The sequence below is a fragment of the Scyliorhinus canicula genome, chromosome 5 (assembly GCF_902713615.1).
Source record: "Scyliorhinus canicula chromosome 5, sScyCan1.1, whole genome shotgun sequence".
NCBI lineage: Eukaryota > Metazoa > Chordata > Chondrichthyes > Carcharhiniformes > Scyliorhinidae > Scyliorhinus > Scyliorhinus canicula.
The window spans coordinates 132,741,614-132,761,695 of NC_052150.1; the positions used below are offsets into that span (position 1 = coordinate 132,741,614).

Below are 20,082 nucleotides of genomic sequence, written 5' to 3' on the forward strand. Positions count from 1 at the left end.
AGCAATTTACTACACGGAGAGATTGCTGAGAAAATATTTTATTATATGAATTTTCCTTGTATGTCTTATCGAAAGTACAATAATAACACTGCCAAGAAACTTTCTTAGTCTCATAAAAATTGAGTGCAGTTTTACAGTATGAAATATCGCTCAAACATGATCCACCTCTCTCCCTTAAAAAATACTTTGACTTTTACAGTAGCTTTCCCTGTTCATCTTTTCCACGATGATCACCGGGGATTACTTAAATTTTGCTTTTTCATTTTATTTCACAAATTCAAATCTTTTTATAAGGCAACTACTTGTTCTGGATATTTGTTTTATTTCCTGTTATGATATGAGCATTGGTTAAATAATTTAAGTGCCAAGGTAAAATATAGACCGTGGATGTTTACGTTTGCTTGTTAAAAACAACTTTCCTTCAGCTGTTTATTTACAAGTTATTTTCAAATCAATAATGATCTTTTATTAAGTAATTACATAATCCAAATATTAAAATATTGTAAGTTTTATACAAATCAGAATTTTTATTTAGAACGTGGTGCTACCGTTCTACATATGTACTGTATATAGATTAAATAATAAAGCTCCTTTAGTAATCTTTTAAAATGATAATCCCAAGGAATTAAAAAAGAGCAAGTATTGATATATGAAAATGGGTCATCTGGGTTTTAGGATTAATGGCAAATCCTAACCAACAGCATTTAGTTGAAAGTTAGTTTTATTCAGTATATTCAGAATAATACAGAGGGACCAACATTTGTGACTATTAATTTCCTGAAATCACATTTAGTCCATATTTAGTTCTACTATGGGAGTTTATAACCCTCTAAAAATAGAAAAAGTCTGAGTAAAAGTAAATTTTTATTTGTTTAAGCCGTGTGGATGTCATTCTAATGATTACATTGCAGCATGAAGTCAAAAGAGTATTTCATTTCAGATGATGTTTAATGTTTGTGACCTTAACAAAAGGGGAAATTGTGATGTGTCAGCACAACCCTAATATAACTGAGTTCTTTCTCACAAAGGGTATTGCACTATTTGTAGGAGATGAATGAAGGTGTTAGAAGCCAGAAAAACTAGCTACTATCTGGGTAAAAGTCTGGGTATGGCAGATAGACAGTTTTTGATGAGGCTCACCACGGAGGTCATGGCAGAACTCTGCCAACTGGACCATGATTATAAGAAGAAATTTAAATACAATTAAATAAACCTGGAATTTAAAAAAAACAAAGTGAGCACCACGTTTGATGATTGCAAAATATAATATTGGATTGTTGTGAAAACCCATCTTGGGGTCATGAATGTCCTTCAGTGAAGGAAATCTGATATCCTTACTCCTCTGGCCCATGTATGACTCCAAATCAAGGTTGGCCCTTAACTGCTGTTTGAAAGAACCTGGCACTCAAGAGTATTAGGGATGGGCAACACATGCTGGTTTTGCTAGCAATGACCTAATTTGCATGAATGAATAACAAAAACAAAACAGAAAATTAAAGCGGGTCTTAACGGAGAGCTGGATTCGCTGGTTCCTCGCAGTGTATTTCTCAGCTGCGTGCCGTTTGCTGGTGGGATTCTAGCTTCCCGTCCTTTCCCATTGACACCATCCCACGCCGTCAGGAAGCTGTGAGTGGGGGTGCGCTGCCAGTGGGAAATGTGAATCAAAATCATGAAGGTTTTTGATAGAGTTACTAAGGATGAACTTTTTCTAATGGCAGGTTTGGTAACCAGAGGCAACAGATTTGAGGTACTTGGCAAAGAACTCAAGATGTAATGGTAAAACATTTCTACACAGTGAGTTATTATGATTTAGCTGATTGAATTAAACAACATGCTCCTTTGGTTCTTAATAGGCAGAGATTTTAGATGGGATTCCACAATTGGCAGCACTTGTTGAACAATCTTAAGTGTGCTAATAGTCACTCTAACAGCCAATTTAAGACAATCAGTCAAGCACATAATGTGACTCATATATGGTTGCTAGAAATGGCATTCATTCACAGGAACAAGTTCTCTGCAGACAGAAGGAATTTTCAAGGCTTGTGTTTCTTTTGAATTAGCTGGGAGCTTGGAGGGATTATAGTCTCCCATTGCTTTCTCCATTGCAAAAACTTGGCCAATCACAGCTGACTTTCCAACAAATCAGCACCTTTTTCTCTTGTAACGTGTTGTGATTATTTGAAATTTCGGGCAGCACGAGGGCGCAGTAGGTTAACCCTGTTGCCTCACGGCGCCGAGGTCCCAGGTTCGATCCGGGCTCTAGGTCATTGTTCGTGTGGAGTTTGCACATTCTCCTCGTATTTGCGGGGATTCGCCCCCACACCCAAAGATGTGCAGGCTAGGTGGATTGGCCACGCTAAATTGCTCCTTAATAGGAAAAAAATAATTGGGTGCTCTAAATTTATGTTAAAAAGTGATTGTTTGAAATTTGACATTCCTGCATTTGTCCTGAGGAGTGCAAGATTAAGCAAAATGCAAACATCTCTCTGTTTCTGGCAATATTGAAATAATGTCATTAAATTATGAAACAATAATGGCGTACATGGTTAATATGTCTGGCTTGTGCATTTGCATCAGTGTTCTAACCTGCTTCATGCTAGTCATGTATGTGTCTTACCACTATATGCTTCTTCAGGTGAAGGAATGCTTTCAATCTGAGTAATTAATGGGTGATCTCAAATCCAGCCGATAAGCTGCAGAAATAAATAAAGCCGTACACTATACCTGTCTCAGCATAACATTGGTGATCTCACTTTTTAGTTAATAGCTCAGATTCAATTGCAGGATTTAAACACAGGCTGACACTTCAATACTGAAGGAGGACTGCATTATTGCAGATGCAGTCTTAAAAGATAATACGTTAGACTGAGGACTCATCTGCCTGATTAAATAGATGTGTAATATCCCAAAATATTTTGCAAAGAAAAGCAGAAGAGTTCCCAGAATACCCTGCTCAACATTAAAGACTGGATCAACACTGAGTCGGATCAACTCTGGGAACCTTCAAAAATGGCGGGTGGGGCCTGGATTTTTCAGTCCTGCTGTCTACGGCTAAGTTTCAGTGTCCTACATCAAAACCTCACACAAATAAGTAGTTGAATTTTATGTGCCAGATGATATTCAGTGAAATAATCCTAGATGCTTAGTCCAGAACCTTCAGAAACCTCTCACTGAGGTCTCGGGGGTATTTTCCTGCTCTTTGCAGAAGAGGAGCAAAATAAACTTCCTTTCCAGAGGCTTGATACTTTTCTTTCTTTGCCATCACCACTTTCTCCTGTTTACTTCTGCTGAGTGCATCAACCACTGGTCTATCCTCAAAATTACAGCCAATATTTGAGCTGGAACTTAGCAGGGTAAGATATAAGACATCTTCAGGAGTTCATTCCTCATCCTTTTCTTGGACTCCAAGTCTAGGCCATCTATCAAACTTAGGGAAATGGAAGAGAAGCAACAGTTAATATGTTAATTGTTCAGAATAGTTAATAATTAAGTAGCTTGAATGGGAAGGATATCGGGTAACTTATAGCACCATGCCAGTCAAAGTTTGCATGTTTATGATCTGATGTGATTGCAGCCGGGCAATGAACAAGGCATGATAAAAATGTCAAGGTTGTTTACAGATCCTGACCTAATGTTACAAATGCAGATATTACAAGATTATTTTTAGTTTTCAAATTGTAAATTGGGGCAAATGAAAAAGTTATGATAGTTTATCAGAGAGGCTTGGAGTTACATATCAGGGAAGAAGTTGTGTTGCTGGAATGATGGTGAGAAGTATTTACTCCTCTAATTACAGTTCTCTCTCTGACTATATCTTTAGATGGGTGGGGGTGGGCGTCAGGGCTAGATTATTCATTTAACTTCTCCAGAAAAAAGAAGGGCTTGAAGGCCACTGGTAAGCAAAGGGAACTTTTAAAGTATCTATTACTTTTCTGATCAAAATAGGTTCAAATTAAAGATGGGTTTAGAGGGGAAGGTTCCTTTTTAAAAAATATTTTTATACAAGACATTTTCCATTTTACAATATACACAGCACTCATTTCACTTCACACAATTTTCATAATAAAAAAACAACCCACCATCCCACCCCGTGTGCCCCAATTTATTTTTTTGCAACCCCCCCGCCCAACCTACGTCCCTGCTCTATTTGCTGACGACGACCAATTCTTGAAGGAGATAAATAGCCTTCACCTCGTAAAGAACCTCTCCTCCCACCTCCGAATAGCATACTTAATTTTCTCCAGATACAGCAACTCCGACAGATCTCCCACCCACGCTGTCGCCCTTTGGCAGCTCCGGAGCCCGCCACATTAGCAAAATCCTCCTCTGGGCTATCTGGGACACAAAGGCCAACATATCAGCTGTTCTCCCCTCCTGCGCTCCTGACTCATACGATAGCCCAAATATCACCACCCATGGGTCCGGTGACACCTTATCCCGAAAATCTCTGATATTATCTTGAAAAATTACAGACGTTCCCCAATTTCGGACAGGACTAGAACATGTGTGTGTGATTCACCTTTAACACCGCTCGCATCTATCCTCCACCTTAGGAAAAAACTCATGCATATTTTGGTCGTATGCGCTCTGTGAGCCACTTTAAACTGGATCAGACTCAGTCTCACACACAAGAAGGTCGAGTTTATCCGATATAAGGCCTCACTCCACACCCACCCCTTAAATACACTGGGCGCGATTCTCCGCAAAGGCGGAGAGTCGTGAAGGCTGCTACGAAACCGGCCGTGTTTCACGGCAGCCTCCGCGCCCCCTCCCGGGACCCGATTCTGCTCCCCGGTCGGGGCTAGCATCGCGGCCCCGTGAACTCCGGCATCGCGGGCTTAACGAATTTCGCTAAGCCCGCGCGCCAAAGTTAGCGACGGCTGACGCATATGATGACGTCATCCGCGCATATGCGTCAGACCCGCGCATGCGCGGTCCGTAATGCCCCTCAGCCGCCCCGCGGACTTATCCTGCGGGGCGGTGGAGGGAGAAAGAGTGCGCGGGAATCGGACCTGCTGCCTGCGATCGGTGCCCACCGATTGCGGGCCCATGCCACCCGTGGCACGGCCGTGGTGCGGCCATGCCAATCGGTGGCATGGTTGTGCAGAACGGCACTTTGCAGCCATTTTCACGAACTGGTATAGCAGGTGTATTAAAAATCGTGAAAACGGCCGTAAAGGTCTTGGAAATCGGCCCATCGGCCAGGGGAGAATTTTTTTTACGGCGAGCAGCGATTCATGTCGGGGGCGGGCGTAGGGGGGGAGAATAGCGGGAGGGCGTTGGACCAGCGTCGCCGTAAAAATTTGCGCCGCCCGCTATTCTCCGCCCCGTCGTGAGTGCGGAGAATCGCGCCCACTGTCTCACTCATCCTCCCACTTCCTCTTTATCTCCTCCAGCAAGGCCCTTTCCCACTCCATCAATTGCCGACAAATATCTGAAATCCTCTCCTCCCCTATTTTATCCTCAGACACTACCTGTGGTGTGGTGGGTGACAACTGAGGAAATGTAGCCAGCTTCTTCCGCACTAAGTTCCTAATCTGTAAATACCTGAACCCACTTCCCCCTGGGAGCTGAAACCTTTTCACCAATTCCTCCAACCCCGCAAATCTACCCCTATCAAGCAAATCCCCAAACCTTTCTACCCTCTCCCATTCCCAGACCCTGAACGTCGAGTCCAACCCTGCCGGGTTAAATCTATAGTTCCCACATATCGGCGCCCACAATGACATCACCTCTATCTTAAAATATTGCCTAAACTGGTTCCAAACTGTCAATGAGGCTACCATCACCAGGCATCTAGAGTACCTGGTCAGTGAGGACGGAAGAGGAGTCATCATCCATGCCCTCAAATATGACTCAGTACAGGAAGCTTCCTCCATCTATCCCCACATTGACCTTTCCTCCGCGACCCATTTTCAAACCTCCTCGATATTTGCTGTCCAGTAATTGTTATTCAAATTCGTCAGGGCAGCACCATAGTGCAGTGGTTAGCACTGCTGCCTCACGGCGCCGAGGGCACGAGTTCAATCCGGGCCCCGGGTCACTGTCTGTGTGGAGTTTGCACATTTTCCCCATGTCTGCGTGGGTCTCACCCCCACAACCCAAGGGGGGTGCAGGGTAAGTGGTTTGGCCACGCTATATTGCCCCTTAATTGGAAAAAGATAATTGGGTACTCTAAATTAGAACATAGAATATACAGTGCAGAAGGAGGCCATTCGGCCATCGGCTCTGCAACGACCCACTTAAGTCCTCACTTCAACCCTATCCCTGTAACGCTATAACCCCTCCTAACCTTTTTGGTCACAAAGAGCAATTTAGCATAGCCAGTCCACCTAACCTGCATGTCTTTGGACTGTGGGAGGAAATCGGAGCACCCGGAGGAAACCCACGCCGACACGGGGAGAACGTGCAGACTCTGCACAGACAGTGACCCAGCGGGGAATCGAACCTGGGACCCTGGCGCTGTGAAGCCACAGTGCTATCCACTTATGCTACCGTGCTGCAAAAAATATTTTGCAACGCCAACTCCCTTGACCGCCTCTGCAAAAATGCACTCCAAACCCGAGATGTCTCGCCTGCCCAAATGTTGAAATCAACTTATTAATCTTCTCAAAGAAGGATTTAGCTAAAAAGATCAAGAGACTCTTGAAAATAAATAAGAATTTTGGGAGGACCATCATTTTCACCATTTGGACCCACCCTCCCAACTCACTTCAAATTTCCCTTCACCCCTTCTGACAGACTGGCCAAATTTATGTTATGAAACAATGTTCAGTCATGAGCTACCTGTACGTCCAGATACCTGAAGCTCGACCTAGCCAGCCGAAACGTCAATTTCTCCAGACCTCCACCCTGTACTCGGAGGGCTCACTGGAACACCTCACTTTTCCCCAAATTAATTCTATACCCGAAAAAGAAGCCAAGCTTACTTAACACCTCCATAATCTTTCCCACACTGGAGAGAGGGTCTGTTTTTATATATAAATTTAGAGTACCCAATTCACTTAACCTGCACATCTTTTGGGTTGTGGGGGTGAAACCCACACAGACACGGGGAGAATGTGCAAATTCCACACAGACTGACTCGGGGCCGGGATCGAACCCAGCGCCGCGAGATGGGGTCTGTTACATACAACAGCAAGTAATCCACATCCAGGGACACTTGGTTCTCCATACCTCCACTCTCTATACCCTTCAACCCCATCGATGACCTCAGTGCGATAGCCAGCATTTCAATTGCCAATGCAAAAGGTATTAGGAAAGTGAACACTCCTGCGATTTTCCCCTATACAATCAAAAGTACCCTGAGTTAATGCATTAGTATGAACGCTCGCAGTGGGGGCCAAATACAGCAGTCTCAGACAAAACCTAGGTCCAAACCCGAACCGCCCCAGTAACTTCAAAAGATAATCCCATTCTTCCCAGTTGAATGCTTTCTTTGCATCCATGGAGATTATTACTTCTGACTCCGAATCCAACGAATAAGACATCACCATATTCAATAGTCGGCCCTTCACAAAACCCATCTGATCCTCAGTTACCATCTCCGGCAGACATTCCTCCAGGTGAGTTGCCAGCATCTGAGAAACAACGTCACGTCAGCATTCAATATAGATTTGGGCCGATAACACCCACACTTCTCTGGATCCTTATCCTTTTTCAGGATTAGAGAGTTAAAAACCTGTGCCAATGTGGTTGGCAACTCTTCCCCAGAGCAATGAAGCATTAAACATCTCCATTAGATGAGGCCCCAGCTCCGTCACAAATTCTTTATAAAATTCCACTGGGAATCCATCCGGCCCAGACCCTTGCCAGACTGCATGGAGCAGATGCACCTCATCATTTCCTTCAGCTCAAGTGGCGTCTCCAGCATCTGGTCTCAATCGGGAACACCTCGCACTTTCCCATTTTCAATTTGTTTCTAGAAAACTGGCCAAACTCACCCAGGATCCCTATGATGCCTTCCGATGCTGCCCACCGGGTCTGAAATATACAATGATAGATTGTCCGCATACAATGAGACTCTGCGCTCGCTCCCTCCCCCCTGCTCAATCCCTCCTAGTCCCTCGACGCCCTCTGTGCCATTGCCAATGGCTCTATCGCCAAGGCAAAGAGCAATGGGGAGAGCAGGTACCCCTGCCTCATCCTACGATGCAGCACGAAGTACCCCAAAATCACTTTGTTCGGCTGCACATTCACGACCAGCGCCTTATATAGCAGCCGGACCCAATCCACAAACCCCTGCCCGAACCCGAATCACCCAAGCACCTCCAACAAATACGCCCACTCCGCCGATCAAACACCTTCATTGAGTAGCCTCTCCACATTCGGCGACAACTGCATTCCCTTCACAAAACCCATTTGATCTTTGCCTGTCACCCCTGGGACACAGTCCTCAATTTGCAATGCCAACACCTTCGCCAAAAACCTGCCGTCCACGTTCAATAATGATATCGGGTGGTATGACCCACACTGCTCCGGATCCTTTTCTTCTTTAACATCAAGGATATGGAAGCCTGCGACAATGTAGGGAGTGAGTTCTCCCCTCTCCATAGCTACATTATGCACCCTCACCAGCAGTGGCCGAGGTCCTCCCCAAACCTTTTATAAAACTCTACTGGGAACCTGTCCAACCCTGGATTCTTCCCTGCCTGTATTGTCCCCACACTCTCCATCACCTCCCTCCGCCCAATTGGGGCTCCCAGTCCCTGCATCAGCCCCTCCTCTACTTTGGGAAACTCTAACCCATCCAGGAACCGCTGCATCCCCACATCCCCGGTTGGGGGCTCCGACTCAGAGCCTCCTATAAAAGACCTTGAACATTCCATTCACCCCCTCCGGGTCCATCACCACCTTACCCTTATCATGCGTAACCACCGATCTCCATTGGCGCCTCTTGCTTTCTCAACTGATGGGCCAACTGGCCTGTCTTGCTTATCGCAGGATCTCATTGTCCAGAAAACAGTCCAACCGAACCACCATTGCTCTCGGCGATTCGTCTGCCTGCGGCCTCCTTATGAGTGCCCTGTGCCTCAGAGGCCAATCAAAGGCCTCCTCCCCCATTAATCTTTCCAGCATCCTTGCCACATACACTGTGGCCTGCGCACCTTCAATGCCTTTCGGTATCCCAACAATCCTTAACTGCTCGCCTTTTCCCCCGTACTCATACACTGCCCCTCTGGCCCTCTGCAGCTGCCCCACCGCTTTCCCCGTAGAAACTAACCCAAACTCCATCTGGAGCCTCTGCTCTCCATCAACAAACCTGTCTCCGGCATCTCCAAATATCTCTGGTCCACCCTCAAAACCTCGACCACCAGTCTTGCCCTTTCCTCCCATTCCTTTTTCTCCCTATGCGTCCGAATTGATATTAAATCCTCCCTGACTACAGCCTCGAGTGCCTCCCACAGTGTGGCAGCTGTGACCTTCCCTGTGTTGCTCACCTCCACGTAGCCCTGAATGGCAGTCTCACCTGCTCACACACCTCATTCGCCAGACACCTCACATCCACGACCTCTCCCCCTGTCCCCCCGGGACACCCGCATGATTGGAAATCACAATTGCTGAATACCCGAATTGACCACTCCTGCCAGCAACGCTTTGTCCAACACACAAAAATCAATCCGGGAGTACACCCAGCGCACATGGGAGAAGTATGAAAACTCCTTTGCCTTCAGCCTCCCAAGCCTCCACGGATCCACCTTCCCCATGCGCTCCATAAACCCCCTCAGCTCCTTCGCCATCGCCGACACTTTCAGCGACTTGGGACTCGATTGGTCCAAACTCGGATCTATGACCATGTTAAAATCCTCCCCCCACCTCTCCCATAAACAACCAATGCGAGTCTAAGTCCGGAATCTCCCCTAACATTTGCCTCATAAAGTCCCCAACATGCCAATTCAGGGCACAAACATTCACCAGAACCAACCATTGGCATCCCTCCAACTTGCCACTCACCATCACACATCTCCCCCCCGGATCGGCCACAATATTCCCCACCTCGAATGCAACCCATTTATTAACCAAAACCGCCAACCCCCTCATCTTCATATCCAGCCCTGAATGAGACACCTGCCCCGCCCATCCCTTTCTCAATCTCATCTGGCCCTCTAGCTTCAGGTGCATCTCCTGCAAAAAGGCACGTCCGCTTTAAAACTCCTCAGGTGCGTGAACACACGTGACCGTTTAACCAGCCCATTCAGCCCCTTCACATTCCACGTGACCATCAATCTCTCCAGCATCCTTGCCACATGCACCGCGGCCCACGCACCTTCAATGCCTTCAGGCATCCCGACAATCCTTAAGTTTTGCCTCCTGGAGCAATTCTCTAGATTCTGCATCTTCTCCCTTAGACTCTTCTGGCTTTCCCGGATCACTCCCACCTCTGCCACCAATGAGACTAACTGCTTATCATGCTCTCCCACCACCTCCTCCACTTTCTGGATCACCAGACCCTGTGCTACCCTTGCTCGATCTCAGCGGTTCCACCACCTTGGCAAGGTCTTCCAGTGCCTCTATCCTCTGTTGCTGAAACATATTATTCAGGAACTCCCCCAACTGCTCTGTTGCCCACTGGGCAGACAGCGGACCCCGTTGTCCTCCACCATTCCTGTTCTCATGCAATATCAACTCTTATTTTTCTTCTGGTTAATTTCTGCACATGCATTGCACACATCGGGGGGGGGATCAACAGCGTGAGCAGAAAATCCAGTGGCAGGACAAAAACACAGTTTACACCAGTGGGATTTCCTGTTGCGTTTGTCTTCTTCCCCGGCCCAAAACTGGGTGTCAGTTTGCCCGTACCAGGGATCGGGCTCGGGTGCCCTGCTCTCAAAAGATGTGGTGAGGGGGGCTCAAAGACTGCTACGTTGGGGCATTGGAGGTGTCCGAGGCCATGGTGGGAAATCCGAGAGATTGGGGTGGCATATAAAAATGGCACCCTGATCTCTTCCTGCGCTGACGAGCTCTGATCGTCAGTGCAAGAAATCATAGAATTTACAGTGCAGAAGGAGACCATTCGGCCCCTCGTGTTTGCACTGGCACTTGGAAAGAGCAGCCTAGTCAAGCCCATGCCTCCACTCTATCCCCGTAACCCAGTAACCCCCACTTAACCCTTTTGGACACTAAGGGCAATTTAGCATGGCCAATCCACCTAACCCGCACATCTTTGGACTGTGGGAGGAAATCGGAGCACCTGGAGGAAACCCACACAGACATGGGGACAATGTGCAGACTCAGCACAGACAGTGTCCCAAGCAGGGAATCGAACCTGGGACCCTAGGGCTATGAAGCAACTGTACTAACCACTTTGTAACCATGTGCTGCCCAAGAAGTGAGATAAGAATGTCCTCAGTGGGATGTTTCTTGCCGAGGCCAAAAAAAGGTCATGATTAATAGCGGGATCGCCCGCAGCGCTTCAGGCGCCGAGAAACACCCCGCTATACGTGCCCAAAACGGGACTTTGTTTTTGAGCATTAAATCGCATCCATAAAAGCTACTGCTATGCCTTTGGATGATGTTGCCAAGGAGCAGCATGTAGGAGAGAAATAGGAGGGGACCAAGAATAGATACTTGGGGGACAACAGAGATAAATGTGTGGGAGCAGGAAGAGAAGCCTGCAATAAGAATGGAACCATGTGACAGTGGGTGGTGACGATCAAGGAGAAATGGGAGTTGGGAGGGGAGATCAATTGGGGAGTATGGAATGAGGCACTCCGTAGGGTAAATGGGACCTCCTCCTGTGCAAGGATGAGTCTGATACAGTTTAAAGTGGTGCACAGGATGCATATGACTCGGGCAGGAATGAGTGGGTTCTTTCAGTGGGTAACAGATGAGTGTGAGGTATGGACGGGGGCAAGTGAATCACATGCACATGTTTTGGTATTGCGAAAAATTGGGAAGATTCTGGGCGGGGGTGTTTGTGGTCTTAGCCAGGATAGTGGAGGAGGAGGTGGACCTGGATCCATTGGTGGCAATATTTGGAGTTTCAGAGAAGTGAGCTCATGGAGCGGAGGAAGGCCAATGTCGTGGCCTTCGCCTCTCTGATTGCCCTGCGGCGAATTCTACTAGAGTGGCGGTCGGCAGCGCCACCAGGAGTAGCGGCTTGGTTGGGTGACCTGTACGGCTTCCTGCGATTCGCGAAGACAAAGTATGAGTTAAGGGGCTCCGCAGAGAGGTTTGAGAATAGGTGGGAGATGTTCGTGACTGTGTTTCAGGAGCTGTTCGTCGCCGGGGGGGGGGGGGGGGGGGGGGGGGGGGGTGAAAAAGGGGAAACATTTGTATAGACTGTACAGTTGATTGCTGGGAAGTATGCTTCCCAGGGTGTTTATGGGCTGTAACCTGTTTTGATACATGTCTGTAATAAAATACATTTTTTAAAAATGGAACCATGTGACAGCTGGACAACAGTGGAGACAATTTAATCTTGTTAATCTCTTTATTTTTTGTTATCTACATTCTTCCAGCTATCGATATAGCTCCTTTTCCTCTTACAGGAATGCATCAAGCATGCACCCAAACTATCTCCTCTGTTGCTCATTTATTCTTTTATTTACTCATCTTTTCTTCCAATTCAACTGGGCCAAATCTCTTTTCAATTCAATTTAATTAGCTCTGTTCCAGTTGGATATTTTTGCATTTGATTTCAGCTTGTCCTTTTCCATAACGGTTCTAACTTTACTGAATTTATAATCATTGTTGCCCAAATGGTATCCCATTGAAACATGTCGCCACTTGCTCCATTTCATTCACCAGGATTAGATCCAGCACTGCTTTCATCCTCCTTGGTTCTTTTGTACAGTGTTAGGAAATTCTAACCCCTCTTTGCCATTTGCATTATTTTTTCTCCCCCAGTTTATTGATAGTTTCTTTCGTCTGCTTCTGCAATCCCAACCACTGGGAAGTTGCTATATTTATTTAGATTGTTATATCTCTGGAAAATGTGGCCAAATCAGGTGTGTGCATTTCCAAAGGACTCAAATCCTGCCAATTTACTGTGAATGCTGCAATTCACATGTTTCAGTCTGTTATCTCATTCTCCACGTCCAACCTTCCTTTCCACCAAGAAAGCGCAACATCCTCAGGAAACTAAGGAAATTTGGCATGTCCACATTAACTTTTACCAACTTTTACAGATGCACTCGAGAAAGCATCCTATCTGGCTGCATCACAGCCTGGTATGGCAACTGCTCGGCCAGAACCGCAAGGAACTTCAGAGAGTCGTGAACACAACCCAGTCCATCACACAAACCTGCCTCGCATCCATTGACTCCATCTACACCTCCCGCTGCCTGGGGAAAGCGGGCAGCATAATAAAAGATTTCTCCCACCTGGCCTACTCACTCTTCCAACTTCTCCCATTGGGCAGGAGATACAAAAGTCTGAGAACACGCATGAACAGACTCAAAAACAGGTTCTTCCCCACTGTCACTAGACTCCTAAATGACCCTCTTATGGACTAACCTAATTAACACTACACCCCTGTATGCTTCACTCGATGTCCAGTGTTATCTAGTTACATTGTGTACCTTGTGTTGCCCTATTATGTATTTTCTTTTATTTCCTTTTCTTTTCTTGTACTCAATGATCTGTTGAGCTGCTCGCAGAAAAATATTTTTCACTGTATCTTGGTACACGTGACAATAAACATATCCAAATCTCCAAAATTATGGAACACTTTGTCAGTTCGAAATCCATGCACATCTTCCCGGACTCCTTGCTCAAAAACCTCTAATCAGGTTTCGACCCTGCAATGGTACCATTTTAGCCCAAATTAAAGTCAGGAAGGACATCCTATATGTCTGTGACCACAGTGAACTTGTCCTCTGTTAAGGAGGCTGACTGGAATTTTACAGTCAGCCTCCAGTTTTCCTATGTGATGGGGACAGATGAGCTGCCTGGATGTGGGCACCCAGCAGCAGGCTGAGGGCTAACACTCTAGGAGGGCTCTTGGACCTACCTGCCACCAAGGGTGGGAAAGGCTATCCTGTAGCGGGGCTCCCCCAACCTCGCAGCCTCGTTTTTTTGGTACTTTTATATTATAGTTTTTAAAAGGTGGCTGAGAATGCATCTTCTTGTTTAAACACACTCCCAGTTACTTACCTTGTATTGTAGCCAGGTGCTCCTGTGAAGTAAGCTTCAAGAGTTCATCCGCTACCTTTAATTGGTCAGGGAACCTATCTCCATGAGGGGGAAGCCTCATTAAAAAATTCCAGGTTCCAGTACGACACTTCCCTTCCTTGACTTCTCTGCCTCCATTTCTGGTGTTATACTGCCTACCGATATTCATTACAAGTATCTGTTCTGATGATGCAACCTTCCATAAGAACGCATTGGACATGTCTTCCTTTTCCTAGCCGGGGTTTCTCCCCAGTTGACGTCCCTCAACAGTGTCTGAACCATTTCCCGCACTTCTGCCCTCACTTTCTTCCCTTCCCTCCCAGAACCATGCTAGGGTTCTCCTGATCCTCATTTTCTACCCCATCAGCCTCCGCATTCAAAAAATCATCCTCTGCCATTTCCGCCACTTCAGTATGATGCCACCAACAAATGTTTTCCCTTCACCTACCATGTCAGCATGCATTTGGAACTGTTCCCTCTGTGACATCCTAGTCCACTCCTTAATCCCTCCCAAGACCTCATCCCCTTCCCACGGCACCTTCCCATGCAGTCAAAGGAGATGTAAAACCTGTCCCCTTACTTTCATCCCCCTCACCGTTAAAGGCCCTAAACCTTTCTTCCAGGTGAAGCCCCATTAATTTTCTCTTATTTCTTGGCCTGCTATAACATTCCAGTGAAACCCAACGCAAACTGGAGGAACAGCAGCTCAACTTCCGATTAGGCACTTCGCAGAATTCTGGACTAGGGAGGTGGTGGAGTAATCATATTGGATCAGTATCCCAGGGAAATTCTCTGGTGACCGGAGTTTGAATCCTACCATGGCAGACGGTGAAATTTAATTTCAATAAAAATCTGAAATTACAAGTCTATTGACAATCATGAATTATTGACGATTGTTATAAAAATTCATCTGGTCCACTAATGTCCCTCAGGGAAGGAAATCGGACATCTTTATCTGGTCTGACCTACATGTGATTCCAGGACCACAGCAATAATCTACCATTAGCATCAAGCTAGGGGAACAACCCTGGTTCAATGAAGCGTGCAGGAGAGCATGCTGGGAGCAGCACCAGGCATTCCCAAAAAATAGTTGTCAACCTGGTGAAGCTACAGTGCAGGACGACATGTATGTCAAGCAACATAAGCAGCCAGTGATAGACAGAGCTAAGTGAATCCACAACCATCAGATCAGATCTAAGCTCAGCAGTTCTGCAGCACCCAGCCGTGAATGATAGTGGAAAATTAAACAATTCACTGGAGGAGGAGGCTCCACAAATATCCCCATCCTCAATGAGTGCAACAGATAAGATTGAACCATTTGCAACAATCTTTAGCCAGAAGTATCAAGTGGATGAGTCATCACGGCCTCCTTTGGAGGTCCCCAGCATCACAGATGTCAGTCTTCAGCCAATTGAATTCAGTTCACTCCTCGTGATATTAATAAACGGCTGAAGGGTATGTGTACTTCTGTGGGCCGTGACAATGTTCCAGCAATAGTACTGAAGACTTGTGCTCCAGAACCTGCCACACCCCTAGCCAAGCTGTTTCAATACAGCTACATCATTGGCATCTACCCAGCAATGTGGAAAATTGCCCAGGTATGTCCTGTACACAAAAAGCAGGACAAATCCAATATGATCAATTACCGCCCCATCAGTCTATCTCAATCATCAGTAAAGTGATGGAAGGGGTCATCAACAGTGCTCTCAAGCGGCACTAGCTTAGCAATAACCTGCTTGTCGACACTCAGTTTAGGTTCCACCGGGGCCACTCAGCTCCTGACTCAATTACAGCCTTGGTTCAAACATGGACAAAAGAGCTGAACTGCAGAGGTGAGGTGAGACTGACTGTCCTTGACATTAACCCAGCGCTTGACCAAAAAGTGCGATAACAAGAAGACCTAGCAAAACTGGAGTCAATGGGAATTAGGAAAAACCCTCCACTAGTTGGAGTCATACCTGGCACAAAGGAAGATGATTATAGCAGTTGGAGGTCAATCATCTCAACTCCAGGACATCATTGCAGGAGTACCTCAGGGTAGCGTGCTCGTTCCAAATATCTTCAGCTGCTTCATCAATGACCTTTCTTTCATCACCTTTCAAGGGAAATCAGCAGTGGACAATAAATGCTGGCACAGCCAGCTATGCTCATAACCCATGAAGTATTTGAAAAAACAGAAGTCAGAAGTCAGAAGTGGGGATGTTCGCTGATGATTCACAATTTTCAGTATCATTCGCAAATACATGTATTACATGTCAAAATGCAGCAAGACCTGGACAATATCCGGGCTTGGGCTGACAAGTGGCAGGTAATATTTGTGCCACACAAGTGCCAAGGAGTGACCATCCCCTGCAAAAGAGAATCTAACCATCTACTCTTGACATTTAATGGCAATACCATCACTGAATCCTCATCAACATCCAGGGGTTTGACCAGAAACTGAACTGGACTGTGGCTACAAGAGTAGATTAGTGGCTAGGATTTCTGTACGAAGTAACATCCTTCACCACTGATGTACAGTGGCAGCAGTGTGTACCATCTACAAGATACATTGCAGGAACTCATCAAGATTCCTTAGACAGCACCTTCCAAACCCATGACTGCTACCATCTAGAAGGACAAGGGCAGCAGATACATGGGAACACCACCAGTTGGATGTTTCCCCCCAAGCCGTGGGCAGCACAGTAGCACAGTGGTTAGCACTGTGGCTTCACAGCGCCAGGGTCCCAGGTTCGATTTCCAGCTTGGTTCTCTGTCTGTATGGAGTCTGCACGTACTCCCCCTGTCTGTGTGGGTTTCCTCCGGATGCTCCGGTTTCCTCCCATAAGTCCTGAAAGGCGTGCGGTTGGTAATTTGGACATTCTGAATTCTCCCTCTTGTACCAGAACAGGCGCCGGAATGTGGCGACCAGGGGCTTTTCACAGTAACTTCATTGCAGTGTTAATGTCAGCCTACTTGTGACAATAAAGATTATTATTATGATAAAAAGCCACTCACCATCCTGACTAGGAAATATATCTCGTTCTTTCACTGTCGCTAGGTCAAAAACCTGGAACTCCCTCTCTAATAGCATAGTGGATGTACCTAAAACACATAGACCGCAGCTAGGAATGGACAATAAATGCTGGCCTAGCCAGCGATCCACATCCCATGAATGAATAAATAAGAGTTGAGTTTAACAACTACAGACCATGAACGTTGATTTATTTTTCACTCCCCCGACCCTCAAACGGGTCAGTGTGTAACTTGCTTTCGGAAAGTGGTGGTTCTTGTATTGCAACTAACACAATCTGCTGACAGGTCTTTATGCCATCATTAACACCTGCCTTAGTCATCAATACTATCATTACCACTCCCTTTGCCCATGACATCTTTAAGAAGTCTTACAACACCAGGTTAAAGTCCAGCAGGTTTGTTTTAAATCATTAGTTTTCGGAGCACTGCTGCTTCGCCAGGTGAATGAGGACGTAGGTTCCAGAAACATATGTATAGACAGAGTCAAAGATGCAATACGATTCTTTGAATGTGAGCATTTGCAGGTAATTCAGTCTTTACAGATCCAGAGAGAGGGGTAATCCCAGGTTAAAGAGGTGTGAATTGTCTCAAGGCAGGATTTTGCAAGCCAAGGCCAGATGGTGGGGGGTGAATGTAATGCGACATGAATCCAAGGTCCCGGTTGAGGCCGTACTCATGTGTGCGGAACTTGGCTATAGGTTTCTGTTTGGCGATTCGGACAAGGAACACCCAGCTTCTGGCGCGACACGCCGGACTTCTTACAAAAGACTTAATTACCTGCAAATGCTCGCATTCAAAGCATCGTATTGCATCTTTGACTCTGTCTATATATATGTTTCTGGAACATACCTCTCCACTTACCTGAGGAAGGAGCAGTGCTCCGAAAGGTAGTGATTTGAAACAAACCTGTTGGACTTTAACCTGGTGTTATAAGACTTCTTACTGTGCTCACCCCAGTCCAACGCCGGCATCTCCACATCATGGCATGACATTTTTGTCATTTAATCTCTCGGTGCACTGCAGGCTCTGAGAAACACCCCGCTAAATGTGCCCAAAATGGGACTCGAGCATGATCTAATGACCTCACCGTGCTCAGCTCGGATCCTGACAAGGCTGATAAATCTTGCAATGGGATTTAGAATGCCCATTATGCCTCCACGAGATATAACGAGCTCTTGCGAAGCGTTGCAATCTGGATCCCGCCCATTGAGAGGCAAATTTAAATTTGCATGTTTAAATGTGCAGTTAATTTCACTTAAATATGTTGTGTCTGAGTAACCCAATACACGAGAACTAACAGCCTTGCCTCGGAGACGCTGAGTGGGTGCTGTTTAGCACTGGTTTCCACAAACGTTTGCCAGGCGAAGCGGCACTTCGTTGATGGAGGTGTTCTGGGCAATCGGGAGCCCCAGGGTGGGCGGGCTCTATGCAGCGTGGTACACTCGATGCCACCCAGGCACCAAGGCACTACCAGCCTGACACCCTGGCAATGCCATCCGGACACCCTGGCAGTGCTACCTCGGTACACCATGGCAGTGTCCAGGCGACATCTCGCCTGAACCTGGGATCGGGACCAGGGGTGTTCTGCTCTCACGAGGTGGAGCGGGGACTTGGGTAGATCCAGAGGCCACAGTGGGGGGGGGGGGTCCAGAGATCGGGGTGCACAGGGCTAAGTCGCTGGCTTTGAAAGCACACCAAGCAGGTCATCAGCACGGTTCAATTCCCGTAACAGCCTCCCCGAACAGGCCCCGGAATGTGGCGACTTGGGGCTTTTCACAGTAACTTCATTGAAGCCTACTCGTGACAATAAGCGATTTTCATTTCATTTCATTTTAATCATTTCCGACACTGGCGAGTTGAGCTCAGTAGTGCAGGAAATGAGCCTAAGTGCGGCCTTGGCAGGGCGTTCCTCGTCGAGGCCCAAAAATGAAGCAGTGGCCCGCTGAATAATACGATAATTCTTGCCGCTGTAAGTGCCGGGGAACGCCTGTCGAAATGTATTAAATCGCGCCCTCTGTTTTTGTCCTGTTAAATCAAAGCCCTGGTCATTTGGCTTGTGCCAGAAGCTTCTGCAAACCAGGTGTGCAGTATTCCCAGGATAGCCCAAAGTTTGTTGAAACTAAAACAATGGGCAGGATTCTCCACCCTGGACACCTGGAATGTGTTCCCTGATGGGATGGAGAATCGAGCATGCACCGATTCGAATACAATGCTCCGACCCACCACGGGTGGCGTGAACAGGGTCCATGATGCATGCCGGTGGGGGGATGTAAATGAATGCAAATGGTCCTAATGACCTATTGACATTTATTTATCGGCGGCACACTATGCTCTGGCCTCCCGTGATTCTCCAGTCCCCGTGGCCGGGAATCACGTGGGCGCGAATCACTTGTGGTCCCTACCAGCGTGGCCCTGTCATGGTGGACCTTGCAGTGGGCCAAGGGGTAACCGTTGCCCCATTGGCCCACCAAGAGATCTACCACACCAGGGCTATGCTGGTAAATACCATTAGCCCATCTGTGCCCCCCCACCAATGCACTGCCTACCCTGCTCCTCTACCAGAGCGCCCCTCACGGCCGCCGCCGGGGGCTCCCTCTATTACAGGTGCACTGGATATTCATCCTTTAAAAGGGGTCCCTGGGATTGTCTCTCATTATATGAGTCCCTTTGAGGGGGAGGTCCTCCTATTACAGAGATCTCTGGGTGTGTCCCCCTACTAATAATAATCTTTATTAGTGTCACAAGTAGGCTTACATTAACACTGCAATGAAGTTACTGTGAAAATCCCCTAGTCGCCACACTCTGGCGCCTATTTGGGTACACTGAGGGAGTTCAGAATGTTCAATTCACCTAATGAGCACGTCTTTCTGGACTTGTGGGAGGAAACCGGAGCACGCAGAGGAAATCTATGCAGACACGGGGAGAACGAGCAGACTCCGCACAGACAGTGAC

The 20,082-nt window shown here is 46.9% G+C and overlaps 1 protein-coding gene across 23 annotated transcripts in view; it reads left to right on the forward strand.

Annotated features, from left to right (window-relative positions):
- Positions 1 to 20,082, forward strand: part of zgc:110045 (uncharacterized protein LOC664755 homolog) — a 326,605-nt gene that overhangs the window by 106,121 nt on the left and 200,402 nt on the right. For 12 of the 23 annotated variants that reach the window (XM_038797696.1, XM_038797694.1, XM_038797691.1 and 9 more), the window contains exon 2: positions 1,719 to 1,794. The exons of 6 other annotated variants lie outside the window; for them this stretch is intronic. In XM_038797696.1, the coding sequence (XP_038653624.1) occupies positions 1,774 to 1,794 (21 nt within the window). In that variant the 5' untranslated portion in view covers positions 1,719 to 1,773. The remainder of the gene's footprint in view (positions 1 to 1,718; positions 1,795 to 20,082) is intronic. 5 more of the 23 variants (XM_038797693.1, XM_038797692.1, XM_038797702.1 and 2 more) reach the window with 3 other exon arrangements.